The 19,186-nt window shown below is 41.4% G+C and overlaps 2 protein-coding genes and 1 non-coding gene across 4 annotated transcripts in view; 1 reads left to right on the forward strand and 2 right to left on the reverse strand.

Annotated features, from left to right (window-relative positions):
* Positions 1-7,788, forward strand: part of arhgef16 (Rho guanine nucleotide exchange factor (GEF) 16) — a 36,196-nt gene extending 28,408 nt beyond the window's left edge. Inside the window, exons 13-15 of the mRNA XM_039008442.1 lie at positions 4,498-4,562; positions 6,868-6,969; positions 7,308-7,788. Coding sequence (XP_038864370.1) covers positions 4,498-4,562; positions 6,868-6,969; positions 7,308-7,447 — 307 coding nt within the window. The 3' untranslated portion in view covers positions 7,448-7,788. The remainder of the gene's footprint in view (positions 1-4,497; positions 4,563-6,867; positions 6,970-7,307) is intronic.
* Positions 7,778-14,880, reverse strand: ybx1 (Y box binding protein 1). 2 transcript variants are annotated; one of them, XM_039008441.1, is made up of 8 exons: positions 14,624-14,880; positions 12,822-12,885; positions 12,519-12,552; positions 12,294-12,383; positions 11,284-11,559; positions 10,485-10,570; positions 9,284-9,555; positions 7,778-8,096 (listed from the first exon to the last, which is right to left on the reverse strand). In XM_039008441.1, exons 1-7 carry the CDS (start codon positions 14,727-14,729, stop codon positions 9,309-9,311), a joined length of 903 nt encoding a protein of 300 aa, XP_038864369.1. In that variant the 5' UTR covers positions 14,730-14,880; the 3' UTR covers positions 7,778-8,096; positions 9,284-9,308. The 2 variants fall into 2 exon arrangements, with proteins under 2 accessions (XP_038864369.1, XP_038864368.1); XM_039008440.1 differs by having other exon boundaries at positions 11,221-11,559.
* On the reverse strand, positions 10,170-10,250 carry LOC120059643. Its single transcript, XR_005478167.1, has one exon. It is a non-coding gene; the product is annotated as a small nucleolar RNA SNORD111 (small nucleolar RNA).
* Positions 14,881-19,186: the final 4,306 nt, after the last annotated feature.

Consider the following 19,186-nt stretch of genomic DNA (forward strand, 5'->3'; position numbering starts at 1 on the left):
GCTAGTGCAGTGTTCTTGAACGCAGCCCGCGACGCGGTTAGCCATTGTGGCTGGGACTGCAGATTGTCCCGGGTTTGTGACTGTAGATCCCTGATGTTTTCAATTTTCCCTGTGACCTGCCCTTTCTGGAACTGCGAGGAGTAACAGCCTAACATACGTTGCTAGCTACCATGACAAGGACCAAAGCCAGCGGGAGTACCGTTGAGGACAGTGCCAGTGGTGTCTCTCTATCACACGTGAAGGATCTTTTAAACAAACAAAAAGAGACATATAAGCAGTTGTTACAACAAGAAAATAGTTTCAAGTGTTTTGTCCAAATACTCGTCGATTCTACTAATAAAAGAATGGACGACCTGACCAGAGGTCCAGGACCTGAAGAACAGTTTGCAGTTCTCCCAGGGTACGAGAGCCAAAGAGCCAAGAACTGGAGAGGAACGTATATCTTCCTCAACGAGGACTATCCTGAAGCTGTGCGCCAGAGGAAAGCACTGATCCCAGCCATGAAAGGTGCCAGAGTGTGTGGGGACATTGCGTACATCCGCTACGACAGGCTCATTGTCCACCCTCCCTCCAGAAGCCTGCAAGTGATGAGAGCCTAGCCTATGGGTTCGTAACCCCGCAGCGCACGCACACACAAATTGATTAATGGACTGCTGAATGTGTTTTTTTTATTTTTATGTATTGCTTTGTCTCTCTGATAAGCTACTCAGGAAAGGGCTGAAAATGGTCCATATCAATATATGTAGTCTTAGAAATAAGGTTAATGAAATCAATAACTTGCTAACATCAGAACATTCACATTAGACATTTCTGAGACTCACTTAGATAATTAATTTGGTACATCAGTAGCAATACAAGGATATAATATTCATAGAAGAGACAGAAATGCTGATGGGGGAGAAGTTGCTGTATATATTCAGAGCCATATCCCTGTAATGCTTAGAGAAAATCTTTGTGTTTATTGACGTGTTGTGGTTGCAGGTTCACATGGCACATCTAAAGCCTTTTTTCTTTTGGGGTGTTGCTATAGGCCACCAAGTACTAACAGTCAGTATCTAAATAATGTGTCAAATGCTTGATAGTGTATGTGATGTAAACAGAGGTATACTTTCTTGGGAACCTGAATAGTGACTGGTTTTCATCAAGCTGTCTGCTCAAGAGGAAGCTTATCACTGTAACCAGTGCCTGTAATCATGTTCAGGTTATTAATCAACCTACCAGGGTGTTTACAAACACTACAGGAACAAGATGATCCACATGTATTGATCACATCTTTAGTAATGCTGTAGAACTTTGTTCTAAATCTATATCCGTACCCATTTGATGCAGTGATCACAATATAGTGGCGATCTAGGAAAACCAAAGTTCCAACAGCTGGGCCTAAAATAGTGTATAAGAGATCATACAAAAGATTTTGCTGTGGATATTAAAAATATTTGTGGGTTTGATGTGATTAATGAGGAGCATCCAGACGCTGCACTTGATGAATTTATGAAATTGCTTCTTCCAATTACTGATAAACGTGCACCTGTTAAGAAACTGACTGTTAGAACTATTAAGGCTCCATGGATTGATGAGGAATTGAAAAACTGTATGGTTGACATCTGACTGGTTTACTTACTGCAAATTGAGATTGTGACTAAACTCAACAAAAAGAAGAAACTGTATTATGAAGCCAAGATCAATGATATAAAGAATGATGGAAAAAAACTTGTACTTGAAATTATGGGCAGAAAGACATTCAACTCCATCTTTTGTCGATGGCTTATTCATCACAAAACCATTTGATGTTGCCAATTATTTTAATTATTATTTAATTGGCAAACTTAGGCAGGAAATGCCCACGACAAACAGTGAGCAATTATATTCATGCATAAAAAAATACATGTAATAATGAAAGAGAAAGTTAGTGTAGGAGAGGTGGAAAAATCATTGACAATTTAGGCTTGGCTATAGTCAGCCACCATCCTCCGTAGCTTTCCATCTGTCATATTTTTAATCGGAGCCTAGAGGAAAGTCTTTGTCCTCAGGCCTGGAGGGAAGCCAAAGTAATTCCGCTACCCAAGAGTGGTAAAGCGGCCTTTACTGGTTCTAACAGCAGATCTTTTTTTGACCAAATACAATGTTATTTCGCTGTAAACAAATTAACAGACTTTCAGCATGCTTATAGAGAAGGGCACTCAACATGTACTGCACTGACACGAATGACTGATGATTGGTTGAAATTTATATTATTGACCATAACCTGTTGAGAACTTAAGCGCTATGGGATTTCAACCTCCGGAATATCGTTGATTCAGAGCTATCTATCTAATAGAACTCAAAGGGTTTTCTTTAACGGAAGCGTTTCTAATGTCAAACATGTAAAGTGTGGTGTACAGCAGGGCAGCTCTTTAGGCCCTCTACTCGTTTCTATTTTTACCAATGACCTGCCACTGGCATTAACAAAGCCACATGTATGCTGATGATTCAACCATATACGTCTCAGCAACCACAGCTAATGAAGTCACTTAAACCCTTAACAAATAGTTGCAGTCTGTTTTGGAATGGGTGGCCAGTAATAAACTGGTCCTGAACACCTCTAAAACTAAGAGCATTGTATTTGATACAAATCATTCCTTAACTTATTGACGCACGGATCCCTTTAGCGGGATCATTTTCATAAACAACCGCTGAATTGCAGAGCGCCAAATAAATAAAAAAAAGCTAAAAAAAATTATATTCATGAAATCCCAAGTGCAATATAGCAAAACACAGCTTAGCTTGTTAATCCACCTGTCGTGTCAGATTTTGAAAATATGCTTTACAGCGAAAGCAATCCAAGTGTTTTAGTTTCACTAGACAAAACATTAAGAACACCTGGTCACGAAAGCCAGAGAAGCAATAAAATTATTCGCTTACCTTTGATCTTCGGATGTTTGCACTCACGAGAACCCCAGTTACACACATGTTCCTTTTGTTCGATAAAGATTATTTTTATATAAAAAAAACTCCATTTGTTTGGTGCGTTATGTTCAGTATTACACAGCCTTAGGCAGGTCATCAAGGCTTGACAAATTCCAAAAAGTATCCGTAAAGTTTGTAGAAACATGTCAAACGTTTTTAATAATCAATCCTCAGGTTGTTTTTAACATCAATAATCAATCATATTTCAACCGGACTGTAAACTATTCAATACTGGAGAGAAAGCAAATGTCGAGCAACCAGTAGTTTGTGTGGTCCAGTGCTGCAAGGAAAGACCTAGTTAAGCTGCAGCTGGCCCAGAACAGAGTGGCACGTTTTGCTCTTAATTGTAATCAGAGGGCTGATATAAATACAATGCATGCCAGTCTCTCTTGGCTAAGAGTTGAGAACTGACTGCATCACTTCTTTTTATAAGAAACAATGTGTTGAAAATCCTAAATTGTTTGCATAGTCAACTTACACACACACTTATGCCACCAGGGGTCTTTTCATAGTCTCCAGAACAAATTCAAGAAAATGTACAGTATTATGTAGAGCCCTTATTGCATGGAACTTCCTTCCATCTCATATTGCTCAAATAAACGGCAAACCTGGTTTCAAGAAACAGATAAAGCAACACCTCGTGGCACAATGCCTCTCCCCTATTTGACCTAGACAGTTTGTGTATGCATTGATATGTAGCTACGTGTGCCCTAATTTTTTTTATTTTTTAAATGTATGTAGTTTTGTCCTTGAGCTGTTTTTGTCTTATGTTTTTGTGTGGACCCCAGGAAGAGTAGCTTGTGCAACAGCTAATGGGGATCCTAATAAAATGCCAAATACCAACCTGACAGAGCTTGAGAGGATCTACAGAAAAGAATGGGAGAAACTCCCCAAATACAGGTGTGCCAAGCTTGTAGCATCATACCCAAGAAGACTCGAGGCTGTAATCGCCACCAAAGGTGCTTCAACGAAGTACTGAGTCAAGGTTCAGAATATTTTTGTAAATGTGATATTTCAGTTTGTTTTTAATATATTTGCAAACATTTCAAAAAACCTGTTTTTGCCTTGTCGTTGTGTGTAGATTGATGAGGGGGGAAAACGACTTAATTTTAGAATAAGGCTGTAATGTGGAAGGTGTCTGAATACTTTCCGAATGCACTGTAACTGCATTATACCACATGTTTATAGGGATAGTTTTAGCTTAAAATTCATTAACTAGTAATTTAGCAAAATCCAGAATATCATGGCTAGCATTTTTGGAAACAAAGTGGGGTCACACCTTATTTGGATAGTCCATCTGTAGATGTTCTACAGATGGTCATATTATCTGTTGATAAGCAACTGCTTGCTAGGGTTACGGTTAGGTTTCGAATAAGGGTCAGAGTTAGGATAGTCTGTAGAGCATCTTTACCAAAAGTGAAACTGATAATCAATCTCCTCACCCGCTTTCCCCATGCTTTGGAATGCACCACTAACTGATACAATCAGTTTCTACTAACAATGCCATGTTCTTTAATCATTTGAGTGTCTGATCTTTGTCTTAATTTCAAGGGTCGACCGTGCTCGTTGGGTAAGTGCTCTCCGGGAGCACAAGCAGAACAGGACCAGTGCAGACGGTAGGATTATTAGATGCAATTTACCTTGAATGATGCTGAATGGTGATGTCAGTGTTGGGGGAAGCTACTCTGAAAATATAATTGACCAACTACTTCACACTGAAAGAAGTTAAGCTACACTAAACCTTAAGAAAAATATAGTTCTAACTGACGTTACTTTGGATCTAGTGATCTACTTTTTGAAAAATCATATGCAAATCTGAAATGCCTTATCAGAATGTATAATTTGGCCTTTTAAACACAAACATGTTTCAAATGAGAATTAGGCAGGTCTGATGCCGAGACATGGGTGAAGGGCAATAATACCCTATTTTATTTTTGCCAAAACAGTAGTGTGGTTATCTAGACCACCTACATGGAAAATCAGTAATTATCTACTGAAAACACTACCAATATTTGGAATTTAATTAAACTACAACCAAGCTACTGCAAAAGGTAGTTCAATTACTAGTTGAACTACATGTAGTTCACTAGTCCACCACTGGATATTGGCCATCTTTTGGCTATTTACCGTAGATAACATAAGCAGTATATCTGTTTCCAACCTTTTCTGAACTGCAGCACAACTTGATGGAATAAACTTTCCTGAGGCACACCTATATTTTCCCTTATCAAATGACTTGCACCTTTTGGCTCAAATTGAAGACACTGATGGCATATACAATCACATCTGAAATGATTAGCACCCTTGATAAAGATGAGCAAAAAAGACCATGCTATAAAAATTATTGCACACTATATACAGTATATAAGCTCCCAGTAATTTATTGTGTAAACCAACGTTTTGGGATCAGTGCCTTCTGCAGGGTAATATCATGAATGCTTGACTATTTACATTTAAAACTTTTACCACTTTTTCTCCCCAATTGGTAGTTAGTCTTGTCCCATCGCTGAAACTCCCGGACGGACTCTGTAGAGGTGAAGGTCGAGAGCCATGAGTCCTCCGAAACACGACCCTGCCAAGCCGCACTGCTTTTTGACACACTGCTCGCTTAACCCGGAAGCTAGCCGTACCAATGTGTCGGAGGAAACACCGTACGACAAGTTAGTGTGCATGCGCCTTGCCCGCCATGAGTCGCTAGGTGAGGGGACAAGAACATCCCGGCCGGCCAAACCCTCCCCGGACGACGCTGGTCCAATTGCGCGCCGCCTCATGGGTCCCGGTCACGGCCAGCTGCACAGCCTGGGATTGAACCTGGGTCTGTAGTGATGCCTTGTGCCACTCGGGAGGTCCTATGACTATTTTTAAAGCCTAGTTTACTCGCTATTAGTCAGGGGTGTGCGCCAGCTCATGGAGTTTCACACAAAAAAACCCGCTTTAAATTATTCAAATACTGAGCTACATTGTATTGGGAAGTGTTATTTTATACTAATACAATTAAAAAAATATCAAACATGGATGTAAGTTATTGCAACCTGTTTTCAATACCCTCTGAAAGGATAACATCACTTAGAAAAAAGCTAAATCTCATGAGATTAAAGTACATATTGGCATCTTAGACCACAGAATCTTTCCAGGGCCATACTTCGGTCTGAGCCTATGTTCTGCCTTCTTCAATTCAAACCACAAGTTTTAAATGGGGTTCAAGTCTGGAGACAGATGGCCATTGTGATTGAAATATTGATTTTTTTGGTGGTCAATAAAGTGTGGATTGAGGTCAGTGTCTTGCTGGAAGATCCATTTGCGGCCAAGTTTAATATTTTACAGTAGGTATGAGGTTTTCTGCATATGCTTCCTTTCAAGGCCAAACCCACCACTGGTGTTCTGTCTCATCTGACCAGAGCATCCGGTTCCAATCCAAGTGCCAATGCTATTTAGCAAATCAAGGTGTTTACATGTGATCTCAATAATAGCCTATTGGCATGGAGATGGTGTCTCATTGTAGATTGAGACCCTAAGATGTGACTAAGTTCTGTTATTCTCCAACTGTGGCCATGGCCTTTTTCTTTTGGGAGGCAAAAGTGTTTTCCTTGGTCATCTACCAAACTTAATTGTTCCCTTAGTGGTAAATTTGTTTGTTTTCAATTTTTGTACCCGTTGCCTGTTTTTTATGAAGGTCATCCATCACCATGGAAAACAGCAGAAGGGATTTTACATTCACGTTACCCATTTCTATACCCCAGTGAAACAGGAAGCCACAATAGTTCCTTAAACTTGAATGTTAATGCAGATTAAATGTTTGATTTTATCTATACTAATTAAATTTACTTAAACAATTTCAGATGTGACTAGCTTCATGTATCTGCTTTCCATTTCAATGACATTGGTTAACTTAGTGGGCCTTTTTATGGTGGTGTGTTTCAGGCCTGCCGCAGTACGAGGCCACCAAAGCCTACATGCCCAAGGAGCCAGACGAGCTAGGCCTGCAGCAAGCAGAGGTAGTCATCCTCCTGCAGAAAGAAGAGGGTAAGTCTGGATAGAAACGGGCAACCTGCAGCAGCCACATCAATTTTGGGACTTGTAAATTAGTATGTACCCATTGATTTAAAGAAATGCCGTAGTTTACCCCAACTGTCGTTAATCCATGTTTGAATCAAAAGTATAGCTTCACCCATGTCAGTCCTTGCATCCATAGCTCTGGTTGAGTTTGGTTACTTCTCAAACCCCATCCCTCAGCATTTTAGTGAAACCATGGAGTGCGGTTTGCTGCTTTAAGGCAAATAATGCATTGACGTGTCTAAACTGAGTAGGTTAGGATAATCTTAAATCATATTGCTACCAAAATATCTTCCTTCCTGTTGTAGACTGGTGCCATGGGGAGAGGATGAGGGATGGAGAGAGAGGCTGGTTTCCTGCCAGTTGTGCCACGGAGATCACCAACCGCATTGCTATGGAGAACAATGTACAGCGTATGAAGCGTCTGCGCAAGGAGACCAACGTTTAGCCAACCAACATCCCCGCCTCCATATCAGTAGACCTCACTTGCTTGGCCAGGAAGTAGTTGCCATGTACATTTGAAATGGTAGTGTTGTATGAATTTAATGTCAGTTATTCTGTAAATGTATTTCTATTTTACATTCATTTGAAACATGCCATGGTGGTGGGACAGTGTCAGCAATGCCTTCCCCATCAATGTTAAGAATTGTGTATGATGCCTGCAAGTGCCAAATAAATATTCAAACTTGTATACATTCTTAACTACAGTATACCCAACCAAGTGGTTGTCATGTATTTGGACAGACCATTGGTGCAAAACAAACAGTTGAGTCAACAGTTCTCCTTTGACTTTTTATTTGAGCTTGCGTTAAAATTCATGTTTGAATACATAAAAAGTTATTTAAAAATGTCAACTGACCAGATATCAAATTACTTTTAAAAACCATTTGGTGTAAAAACTTAGGACCGATTTTAGAAAAACATCTGCCGTTTCCCCCAAACTTTTTTTAGCTGTCACAAATAATGGAACAAAACAGGTCTGCATAGATTCTGCAGGCAATCGGTGGTAATCTGGTCAAATTCATGGTGCAAGCTTAAGACGATCGTCAAGTCAAATCTTTCTTATTGCTCAGATCTTTGTTTCTTCTTGATGACAACTGTAGAGAAAAGAGGGAGACTGTTAAAGAAAATACATTACATCAGTCAAATGATATGAATGTGCAACCGGGGCAGAGGTTGGCACAATGGCAGGACTAAACAGGCAGCCAGTTTGCTTTATCAAATCCATGGCATTACCTCATTCTGCCCCTGCCTTGGGCGATGGAGCACAGTGTCAATAGAAAGTGCAGACTGAGCCTGGCTTTAGAACTCGAGTGAACTGGCCCAGGACACTACACCAATGGCCATCTGATATGGACTTTTCCACTGAATCGGGTCGCAGATTTAATGCAACAATGCATGTACTTAATAGTTGGAATATTAACGACACTCGCACATCACTAAATTGAAATTGATCTTTAACTTTGATAGGGGGCAGCATTTTCACTTTTGGATAGAAAACACAAGTTTCTAAAACTGTCTGAGTATAACAGAACTCATGGCAGGCAAAAACCGGAGAAAAAATCCAAACAGGAAGTGAGAATTCTGAGGCTGGTGTGGTGTTTCCATAAATGTCTTTGAAATCTGACACAGCGGTTGCATTAAGAACAAGTGTATCTTTAATTCTAATTCGCATTTCTGAACATGGCGCCAATGTAAACCGAGATTTGTGGATATAAATATACATGTATTGTGTAACATGATGTCCTATGAGTGTCATCCGATGAAGATCAAAGGTCAGTGAATAATTTTATCTCCTGCTTTTTGTGACTCCTATCTTTGGCTGGGAAAATGGCTGTGTTTTTCTGTGGCTATGTACTGACTTAACAATCGTTTGGTGTGCTTTCGCCGTAAATCCTTTTTAGAAATCAGACACTTTGGCTGGATTAACGAGAAGTTTATCTTTAAAATGGTGTATAATACTTGTATGTTTGAGGAATTTGAATTTGGCGCCCTGCAATTTCACTGGCTGTTGGTTAGGTGGGACGCTACCGTCCCACATATCCCAGAGAAGTTAAGCAATAAGGACCTGTTTCTCCAACCTATACAATAAATATCTATGCGTGCGTGTGGGAAAAAGTTAATTTATTTGTACGTTTTACCATGAATAATCTTGCAGTCCTATATCGAATAAATTAAGCTTGACTGCATTAATTTAATCCAGCATGCTAGCTGCATGGGATTTTATCATTTCCCCCCCAGAAATCGGGTATGCTGAGTAGCAATGTGTGTGTTGGGGACTCACCCGGACGATGGTATGCCGGCAGTTTCTACTCAGCCCCGCCCTGCTCGGCCGCGGGAGCGGGCGTTTTCTCTGTAGATGGTTCGCCGTCGGTCTTGGCCTCCTTGCCATCCTGGGGCTTGCCGCCAGTCTGTGGGCGTCTGCGGCGATAGTTGAAGTTTCGGCGGTAGCGGCGCTGGCGGGGCTCCTGGTTCTCACCATCACCATCCTGGTTCTCCTTGTTTTCCCCATCGCCGTCCCGCACCGGTCTGGGACGGGGTGGACCGCCACCCCTGCTGTAGGAGTTGAGGGACACACACTTTAACATCTGCCTCAACTCAAGATGGCCCCTAGCACCCATAACATGACAACAAATTCCATTTTAAGGATGGGAATTTGAAATGTAACCACTAAAAATTACATTTTCTCAAAAGTGTGGTTACAAGTTTAACTTTCAAAGCGGAATTATTTTCCAATTGTTCCTCAACTGCAATATATCTCTTTGTTGTTGCTCTGAGTCTACTTTAATCTAATGTATATCTAAATAAGACTGAATTGAGACAGTCACACAAAGGTATGTGGATCCACTTCAAATTAGTGGATTCAGCCACACCCGTTGCTGACAGGTGTATAAAACATTTGAGTACACAGCCATGCAATCTCTATAGATACACAATTGGCAGTAGAATGGCCTTATTGAAGAGCTCAGTGACTTTGAACACGGCACTGTCATAGAATGCAACCACCAAGTCAGTTGGTCAAATTTCTGCCCTGCTAGAGCTGCTATTGTGAAGTGGAAATATCTACGACCAAACAGTCTACGGTTTGACAAAACAATGACATTCAAAATGGAAAAAAACTAATATTTCTCAAATTAAACAGGGCTGTTGAGGGGCAAGCAAATGTGAACATGCTGAGATCAGAGGTGTTTATGCTCTCTCCATTATTCTGTCAGAGAAGAGACATGAGAAAATCATCATTTCAACAGCATTGATATTTACAAACATTGTTTGGTTCTGGAATTATTTAAGATCATAGTTCATAGATACGGTTTGGCCAATTCACCAGGGTCATGCATTTCATAATACTTATAGGGATCATCTTGGTTAACCCAGAACTAAACTCTGTTGTAATAGGTCAGCTGCTCAATTAAGTTCTGGGTCCATCCGTGTTGAGGTTATAACCCCTTCTTACAGCCTTGTGTCAATAAACACAACATGCGAACCTTGGTCGGAAGCCTCTGTAGTAGTTCTGTCTCATTGGTTTGTTGCCCTGGTCTGGACCTCCCTGGTTCTCGTCACCTTCGCCACCCTAAAAACAAACAAGAGTTAGTCACAGTCATGAATCACTCAAGGCTCACGAAGTCCTGACTCAACCCAGATCCGGGTCTGAAACTCACTATTGTATAGAAAGAATGTGAAAAAACAGGAAAAGATATGCTCTGATGACAACTGACTGACAGAAAGCTTAGCTACCATTAAATTAATTTGCCTCTGTGGGGAGACACTTCCCTGTTTTTCCAGTTCTGCACGTTTCCTGTTATTCCAGTTTTGCCTTGGTGTGCGGTAGATTCTACCTATTATCTGGATAGAAAGAAGCACCAGCCACCATATTATATTTTAGTCTCTGCTCGTGTGGCGACCAACAGCAGGTGTAACGCTTTGGGGGTTTTATGATGGATTGACAGACCTATTTTGGTCAACTTGTATTGGTCTGTTGACCAACACACTCAAGGTTTAATTGTAGTCTGTTGACAAGTGGTTTGGAGACAATTTTAGGTCCTGTCAGTATATAGACTATGTAGACCTATTTTGGTGAACCTGTATTGGTCTGTTAACTAATACACTCGAGGTTTGGTTTTGTCCGGCCAAAACCAAGTGTAGCGCGCGTGTTCGATGAGAGTGTGTATGACATCACTGGAACGGGGCCGGACTGCTTCAGGAGTGCCTGTGACAGCGTACCTCAGTCATCTCTCCGCGAGGTGCGTTGGTGTACGGGGGCCGACGGCCGTAGCGTCTACGTACAAAGTATGGGGGGTAGCGCCGTCTCCCGGGGAAGGGGGGCCTGCGCTGCTGGGGCTGCATCTCTCCTTCTGGGGCACTCTCAGCACACTCGCGGCTCTTGCGGGGGGGGCGCTCTCCTTCACCCTCGCCGTCACTCTGGTAGTTGTCCGGGTATTCGCCGTCACGGGCTGGGCCCCTCCTGCGGGGGTACCGCCTGTAGCGGTTCCGGTCAGCTGCATACTTGCTCCCCTGGACTGGGACACCCGCTGGGCCGGTCACATTGGCTGCCTCTGCTCCCTGGGAAGAGATTCAAACACACTGTTCAGACCACTACCATTCTGGAGAAGTTTAGGGCGGCAGGTAGCCTAGCGATCAAAGAGCGTTGGGCAAGTAACCGAAAAGTTGCTAGTTCGAATACCCGAGCAAATAAAGTGAAAAATCTGTCAATTTGCCCTTGAGCAATGCACTGAATCCTAATTGCTCTAGGGAATTGATGCCATACCCCAGGGAGTCTCAGGGAGAGTTGGGATATGCAATAAAAACATTTCCAATACACACAATACTTAATAGGACAAATATAAGCACCCACTAAATTGTTATTTATTAGGTTATTTTGCATAGGATTGATGACTAGTCAAAACTAACCAGGCACGTTAGAATCACTGTTTATCATAACTGAGGAGGTACGTGATGTTAGAGTACATTTGGATGCCTTAAAGGTGCACTAGGCAGCAATCGCGCAGCTATTTCCTGATTGCCAAAATTATAGTTTGCCTAATTTCAGTTTGTACCAAAACAAGCAAATATTGTGTAGAGAATGATTGTACAGCCGAAACCACTGAAATATATTTTCCATAACTGTTTTATTTTCAGCTAGTGTAAGTAAAACTACACTTAACAGGAAGCACACAGAACAGCTCTACCACTTAGACTTGCTTTCAATGAGAATGACAGATCTATAACTCATATTTCAAGCTTTAAACATTCCCAAACATATTAAGGCATATTAATGTATATGAGCCTGCAACTACCTTCTCCCCCTCAACCACATCAAACTCCACAGTTTCGCCATCTCCAACACTGCGAAGGTATTTCTTTGGGTTGTTTTTCTTTATGGCAGTCTAAAAAAAAAGCATAACATTTCATTATAAACTTTTGCCTTTGGGACACCAACTGTAATCTGATTTTGACTCCTGGAAATGGGTGAAAGGTTACACAATACATTACTCGATCCGTGGAGAACTTGAGCTTGTTACCTGGTGGACAAAGACGTCTTCCTTTGTGTCATTCCTTGTGGTAGAAGGGAGAATGCGAATAGTTACATTTAGGCCAATAAAAACCACTGGATTAAAAGATATGTCTGTTTTATAATTGAGGCTAACAGCTTTTAACAGTACCATCTGGCTTAATTGTTACACTACAACAAGAGCATGCCGCGGACAGCCAAATCTGCTTCCCAGCTTTGTAAGCAAATCAAAGCCATAATAGGATTGAGAATGTTCTTTCACACACACTTCATATTTGCGGCTTTTGGACACGCCCAGGAGGGTGCAACATACCTGTTGATGAACCCGTAGCCATTTCTGACGTTGAACCATTTGACTGTACCCAAAACCTTAGTTGCTGAAAAAGACAAAATGTAGCTGAGTTACCAACTATAATAAATAGCCCTGCAAAGATGTACCGTGCACATTAGCTGCTTTCGTTCTCAATCAAATATTACTCAAAGGGGGAAAGGGTCAAGAGCACTTCATGTGGGCAATCAAATGGCAAGACTGATAATGAAAGATTACAGACACAAACCAGGATAGGAAAATACACTGGGGAAGCAAGTTATAATTAACTGTTGAGCTTTTTATAGATTCCGTCGCTAAACCCTTGGTGTTTGTCTGCCAGCTGCTATGGCATGGTCCAACGCATATTATTAGCTTGCAATAATGACCGTCCTACGTGACGAGGGTCTTATGAGGCCAGAGCTTACCAGTACCAACCTAGACGTTCAACGTGTTCTACGCCATGTACACAACTGATCAGAGTGTCTGGTATAATGTGTAACATGGGCGGATCATTTACTGCCCGGAACTAGAGATGCAAAACCATTACAACCCAGTTTCAATGCGCACAAGGAAGTGCTTGAATCTTTACACGTGGTGTCGCGCCCTAAGATGCTAGCTAGCGATTTAGCAAGCAAGCTTAGCTAGCTACTGTAGCTAACTTAGTTAGCATATTGCCTTTGGTCTCAACCATGTGGTTGGATACGGGCCAGGATGCTTAAACCTGTTATTCAACAACTCAAATAAATACCCACATGGGCACCGAGTGAGTATTTCTTACGCGGGTGATGGGTAAGGTTTTAGGCGCGATAACAGTGAAATTGTCAGCCAAAGCTGGACAAAAGAAATTAATAGAATCCGAACATCGAGGCGGACATTTTGGTCGCCACTATCCACTCTACATAATGGGAAGCTAGTTGGTTGGCTAGCTACTCCATCTGCAACTTAACTAAGTTTGCACAAAATACTAATTCTGGGGGAGGTGAAACATAACATTAGCTAGTTATCGAAATTTAGCAATATAACGTTAGTAACGAGCTACCTTAGCTTGCTTGATAGCCATCGTGCTAAGGCTAACCAGCAAGCTAGCATCTCCGCAAACAAAGGGATATCATACGATTGCAATCGTGGCTCTGTGTGCAGTCGTTGGCCTCCAATTCATTGTTCCAACTCCCTAAAAAAGGGCTACAATTACTTTCGAAATGGGAATTGCGTAAAATACACGTTGTGTAGTACCTATCCTGGTCATGGGATCTGTGTTATTTTATGTGCAACCAGTATGCGTTTGGGGGTCCGGTAATCGGTCACGAACAAGGCCAATATCAACTCTTTCAAGACATTTAGCAGAAAGGCTAGCTGCGGTTGGCTAAATCACTATTAGGACATAGAAGCCTGAGACAGCGGATATGGAGGACAGGCTAACTTCCAGTATTCATTACCTCGGAACTTGACTCACATATATATATATATATGGTCAGCATACTGACGAGTTATAGTATCTAAGCACTATAGTTAGTAAATTCGGAGAATTTGGGTAACGTCAGCTAGGTAACGTATGAAGTAGAAAAACGTTAAACCAACTGACATTTTGAATTGGCACTTTAGTTAACATACATCTGATGAGAACATAACGTTCGTTTTAGTTAACGATTTCACGCTAACCATCCTAGTTACTAACTTAGTTAACTACAATTATTTAGACGTATCTAGTTTGATTCATGTTTGAAAACAACGTTACCGTGCCAATAAAATCTAATTTGGAATTCAATAATGTTCCACTTGGCTAACGTTATGTAGCTTAACGTTACCGATGACCTTCTTATCCCCCGCGGAAGCTGTAGCTGGCGGGCTGGGTGGGCTCTCCGAATCCACAGCAGGCTCCGGCGGTTGTTGTGTCTCGGCCTCGCTGCTCATGGTTTCTGGTTGGTAATGCCGGCGGTGGCTCTCTAGTGTAGATTCCCGGTGCTAGATGGTAACCTGGGCCGGCGGTGGTGGGGGCTGCTGCCTTCGGGCTCTCAACTTTCCTCTCTCCCGTTGCCGATCGAACTGGGAGGAACGAGAAACGATGCAGTGGACTATCCCCAGCCATAGTCCCGCCCACTCTAATATAATTGGTCAATTATTTCCTCTCGATAAACGTAATAATGGGCGGATTCGATTAAACTAAACCGCGGGGCATCGGTCTATGGCCCGTGACATGAACGGGAAAGGAACGTACATACGTTTTAATTTGCCAACGACTTTTAATTGGGAAGTCACATCAAGCGTTATCTTAAGCAATCACTTCGGAAACAAAACACAGTCCTACTCATTACTCCACGTGCTTAATTATGCGACTTTGTTTTGAGCAGACTTCGCAGTGGGTTTTGAGCAGGTCACCTGGCTCACGCCCGGGAGTCAGCCAGATTCCAAAACGAATGCTATCAAATTTCACCCGGCGCAAAATACGTCTACCGGGCGCTCGAGCCAGATTCATAGAATCCCCTCATTGGTTGCCAGTTTTTCAGAAATATGGCTGCCCTGAAAATTAATTGGTACAAGAGAAATTATGTCGAAAACCAACACCGCCTACAAGACAGAGCCAGACCTATGAGCTAGAGCCAGACAGACGACCAAGACAGGGGATTAGATTAATCTGGCCCGGCAAAGCGAGTTTTGCACCGGGTGAAAGTTGATTGCATACATTTTGGAACCGGGCTGCCTCAATGGCGAAAAAACAGTTGCCCTGTTCAAAGCCCACGGCGAAATCGGCTCAAAACCCAAGTGATGTGGGAGCATGTGGAGTAATGAGTAGGATTCTGTGTTTCCACATGCAAAAGAGATTACTTGATAAAAACGCTTTATCTGCCTTCCCAATTAAAACTAGTTTGAAACATATTTTATGGAAAAGAAATGTTTCTGGAAGCTGCACCTTGTTGACAACATGGCTGAGATTACTGTTCGATTTGAGAAGGCGCTCCTCCCTCACCACTTTTGCGCGTTCACGTCCCAGGCCATATACCGGTGACCCGCGACTGAGCATAATCGATTCCGCCATTGTAGCTACACAATTTTGTAAAGATACATTGTACAGTGCTCCCAGCAACTACAATAAAGATAAAACAAAACATTAACCAGGTTTAGGTCAAAGTTAACATAAAACTTGAAACACATGCTGAGGCTAAACCTTCAAATGTTAATTCTGACCCAGAAACCTGATTGGTATGCATGTTTTTAAATTATTGCTACTAAATTAGTTTTTTTTATTTTTAAATACCTTATTTGTAGGTTTTGCCATAGCACTACACAGCTGATTCAAAAAACCAAGTCATCATCAAGCTTTGATTATTTGAAAATCACCCTTGTAGTGCTAGGGCAAAAAACTAAATGTGCACCCAAGGGGGGCCCCTGGACAGAGTATGTTATTTTTAGTATTACATTGTTATTGATTACTGCACTGATTCAACTCATACAGAGGCTCGAACCCAGGACCTCTGCCTCGCAAACGCACTTGACCGCCCTCCAGAAGTCTCTAAGTCACAGCCCCGAAAAGCTAGCTATTCAGCGGCACAAGACACTTCAGGTTGCGGAGTGAGTTTCACGCATTCCCATGTGATACATTCACCCTCCAATTTACTCCACAGTGACCCCCGTTTTTAGCAGAGCGCAACTGCTGATGAGGGTCCTGGCACCAGTGTAAAGGAAGTCACGCTGCTTGCATTGCGAGTTCCTGATTCGGTTCATACAAAGGCTCGACCACAGGGCCTCCGCCTTGCAAATGACTGCTTTCCTGAAGCATCTTACCTAGTAGCACCACTGAAAAGCTAGCTATTTGGCAGTGCAAGTGGGGACACTTCAGGCTGAGGAGTGAGTTTCACCAATAAACATATGTTACATACAGTACCAGTCAAAACTTTGGATACAGCTTCTCATTCAAGGGTTTTTCTTTATTTTTTCTATATTGTAGAATAATAGTGAAGACATCAAAACTACAGAATAACACATATGGAATCATGTAGTAACCAAAAACGTGTTAAACAAATCAAAATGTTTTATATTTTAGATTATTCAAAGTAACCACCCTTTGCACACTTGGCATTCTCTCAACCAGCTTCATCTGGAATGCGTTTCCAACAGTCTTGAAGGAGATCCCACATATGCTGAACACCTGTTGGCTGCCTTTCCTTCACTCTGTGGTCCAACTCATCCCAAACCATCTCAATTGGGTTGAGGTTGGGTGATTGTGGGGGCCAGGTCATCTGATGCAGCACTCCATCACTCTCCTTCTTGGTCAAATAGCCCTTACACAGCCTGGAGGTATGTTGGGTCATTGTCCTGTTGAAAAACAAATGATAGTCCCACTGAGAGCAAACCAGATGGGATGGCGTATTGCTGCAGAATGCTGTGGTAGCCATACTGGTTAAGTGTTTGCTCGTGTTTCTTGGCCCAAGCAAGTCTCTTCTTATTGGTGTCCTTTAGTACTGGTTTCTTTGCAGCAATTCAATCATGAAGGCCTGATTCACGCAGTAGTCACTGAACAGTTGATGTTGAGATGTCTGCTACTTGAAGTCTGTGAAGCATTTATTTGGGCTGCAATTTCTGAGGCTGGTAACTCTAATGAACTTATCCTCTGCAGCAGAGTTAACTCAGGGTCTTCCTTTGCTGTGGCGGTCCTCATGAGAGCCAGTTTCATCATAGCGCTTGATGGTTCTCGACTGCACTTGAAAAAACTTTCAAAGTTCTTGAAATTTTCTGGATTGACTGACCTTCATGTCTTAAAGTAATGATGGACTGTTGTTTCTCTTTGCCTATTTGAGCTGTTCTTGCCATAATATGGACATGGTCTTTTACCAAATAGGCCTATATTCTGTATACCCCCCTTACCTTGTCACAACACAACTGATTGGTTCAAAAGCATTAAGGAAAGAAATTCCACAAATTAACTTTGAATAAAAGGTACACCTGTTAATTGAAATGCATTCCAGGTGACTACCTCATGAAGCTGGTTGTGAGAATGGCAAGAGTGTGCAAAGCTGTCAAAGGCAAAGGGTGGCTACTTTGAAGAATCTCAAATATAAAATATATTTTGATTGGTTTAACACGTTTTTGGTTACTACACGATTCCATATGTGTTATTTCATAGTTTGATGTCTTCACTATTATTATACAATGTAGATTATAGTAAACATAAATAAAAACCCTGGAATGAGTAGGTGTGGCCAAACTTTTGACTGCTACTGTATGTCTGTATAAAATGTTGGGCCTCATCATTTTAAACTAACAACGACTTGAAGGGTTTATAGAGCATTCATAAAGTCTTCATAAGCACTACATACATCTTTCACAAATCACATAAAGGACTAAGCAAAGTCATATGAGTGATATAAAAGGTCCTTCTGGTGATTTGCCAAATATGACAGTGGAACAAGCCTTTTGTCACCCTTTTATAACTATAGACAATTGCTAATGAATGATTTCTGAAGCATCTATATAGGCCTGATGAAAGGTGAAGGCTTCATTATGCCTTAGTCATTTTTCATTTTAAGTGGGATCAATCATTATTATACATGAATGAATGAAAAATAACAAATGAATAATAATGAAATAATTCATAATTCATATTTTTTTTCTCTGTGAATCATATATTATTATATTAAAAGGGTTGCTTTGAGTTTAACTGTGCCCTTCACGTTGCTATTTCACATTTACCAGTCTCCACTAGCTATGAACCACTCAGCCAGGAGCTCCGGATAGCTACCTAGCCTATCCTTTAGTTGTTATAAAAGTTGGACATGTTTCAGTTTGGTTATCATGGCCAGAATGGCGCCAAAATCCCCACTGGAATGGCTGTGGGTTGGGAAAAGAGAATAGGAAGGAGGTAGGTTCCAGGGTGCTCTCATGAATGTCAAGTGTCCTGTTGTGTCCCAGCATCATTTCAAAAAACAGAGTGCCCTTAAACAATGCAGGCTATTAGTCAGTTAATGTAACCTTATAGTAATGTCTATAGTTGCTGACATCAAAACTAAAGAGCAGATTATTCTAGGAGCTATTAATAGAGTGCTCCAAGGCAATTTCTAAGTATTTTCCAGATTTTTCTGGAATTCCGTACACATATTACTGTCAAGTGGGGAAGCGGCTTTTAGCTTTTACAACCCACAACTGGAATGCTGTACCACGTCATCTATAAAGGAAGGAGGCAAAAAACAGTAACCATTTTTTATTTTTTTACAAGCAAGGTTAAGATTCAACCTCTTTAGTTTGGCTTGTAATTAGTCTTGCTCACTTTTGTCTTCCTTTTTAACATCTTATTCCTATGTGTTTGTATTAATTTGTATTATTCTATGCTGCTTTTATCATTTAATATGTTTCATTGTTTTTATATGCATTCTTTA

This window comes from Salvelinus namaycush, chromosome 14 (assembly GCF_016432855.1).
Source record: "Salvelinus namaycush isolate Seneca chromosome 14, SaNama_1.0, whole genome shotgun sequence".
NCBI lineage: Eukaryota > Metazoa > Chordata > Actinopteri > Salmoniformes > Salmonidae > Salvelinus > Salvelinus namaycush.

Coding starts and splice junctions, on each gene's coding strand:
- ybx1 (XM_039008440.1), bottom strand. CDS start 14,729: ATGAGCAGCGAGGCCGAGACACAACAACCGCCGGAGCCTGCTGTGGAT. Junction 12,384..12,518: donor AAGACGTCTTTGTCCACCAG/GTAACAAGCTCA, acceptor CTTTTTTTTTAG/ACTGCCATAAAGAAAAACAA. Junction 9,556..10,484: donor TACAGAGGCTTCCGACCAAG/GTTCGCATGTTG, acceptor CAACTCCTACAG/CAGGGGTGGCGGTCCACCCC.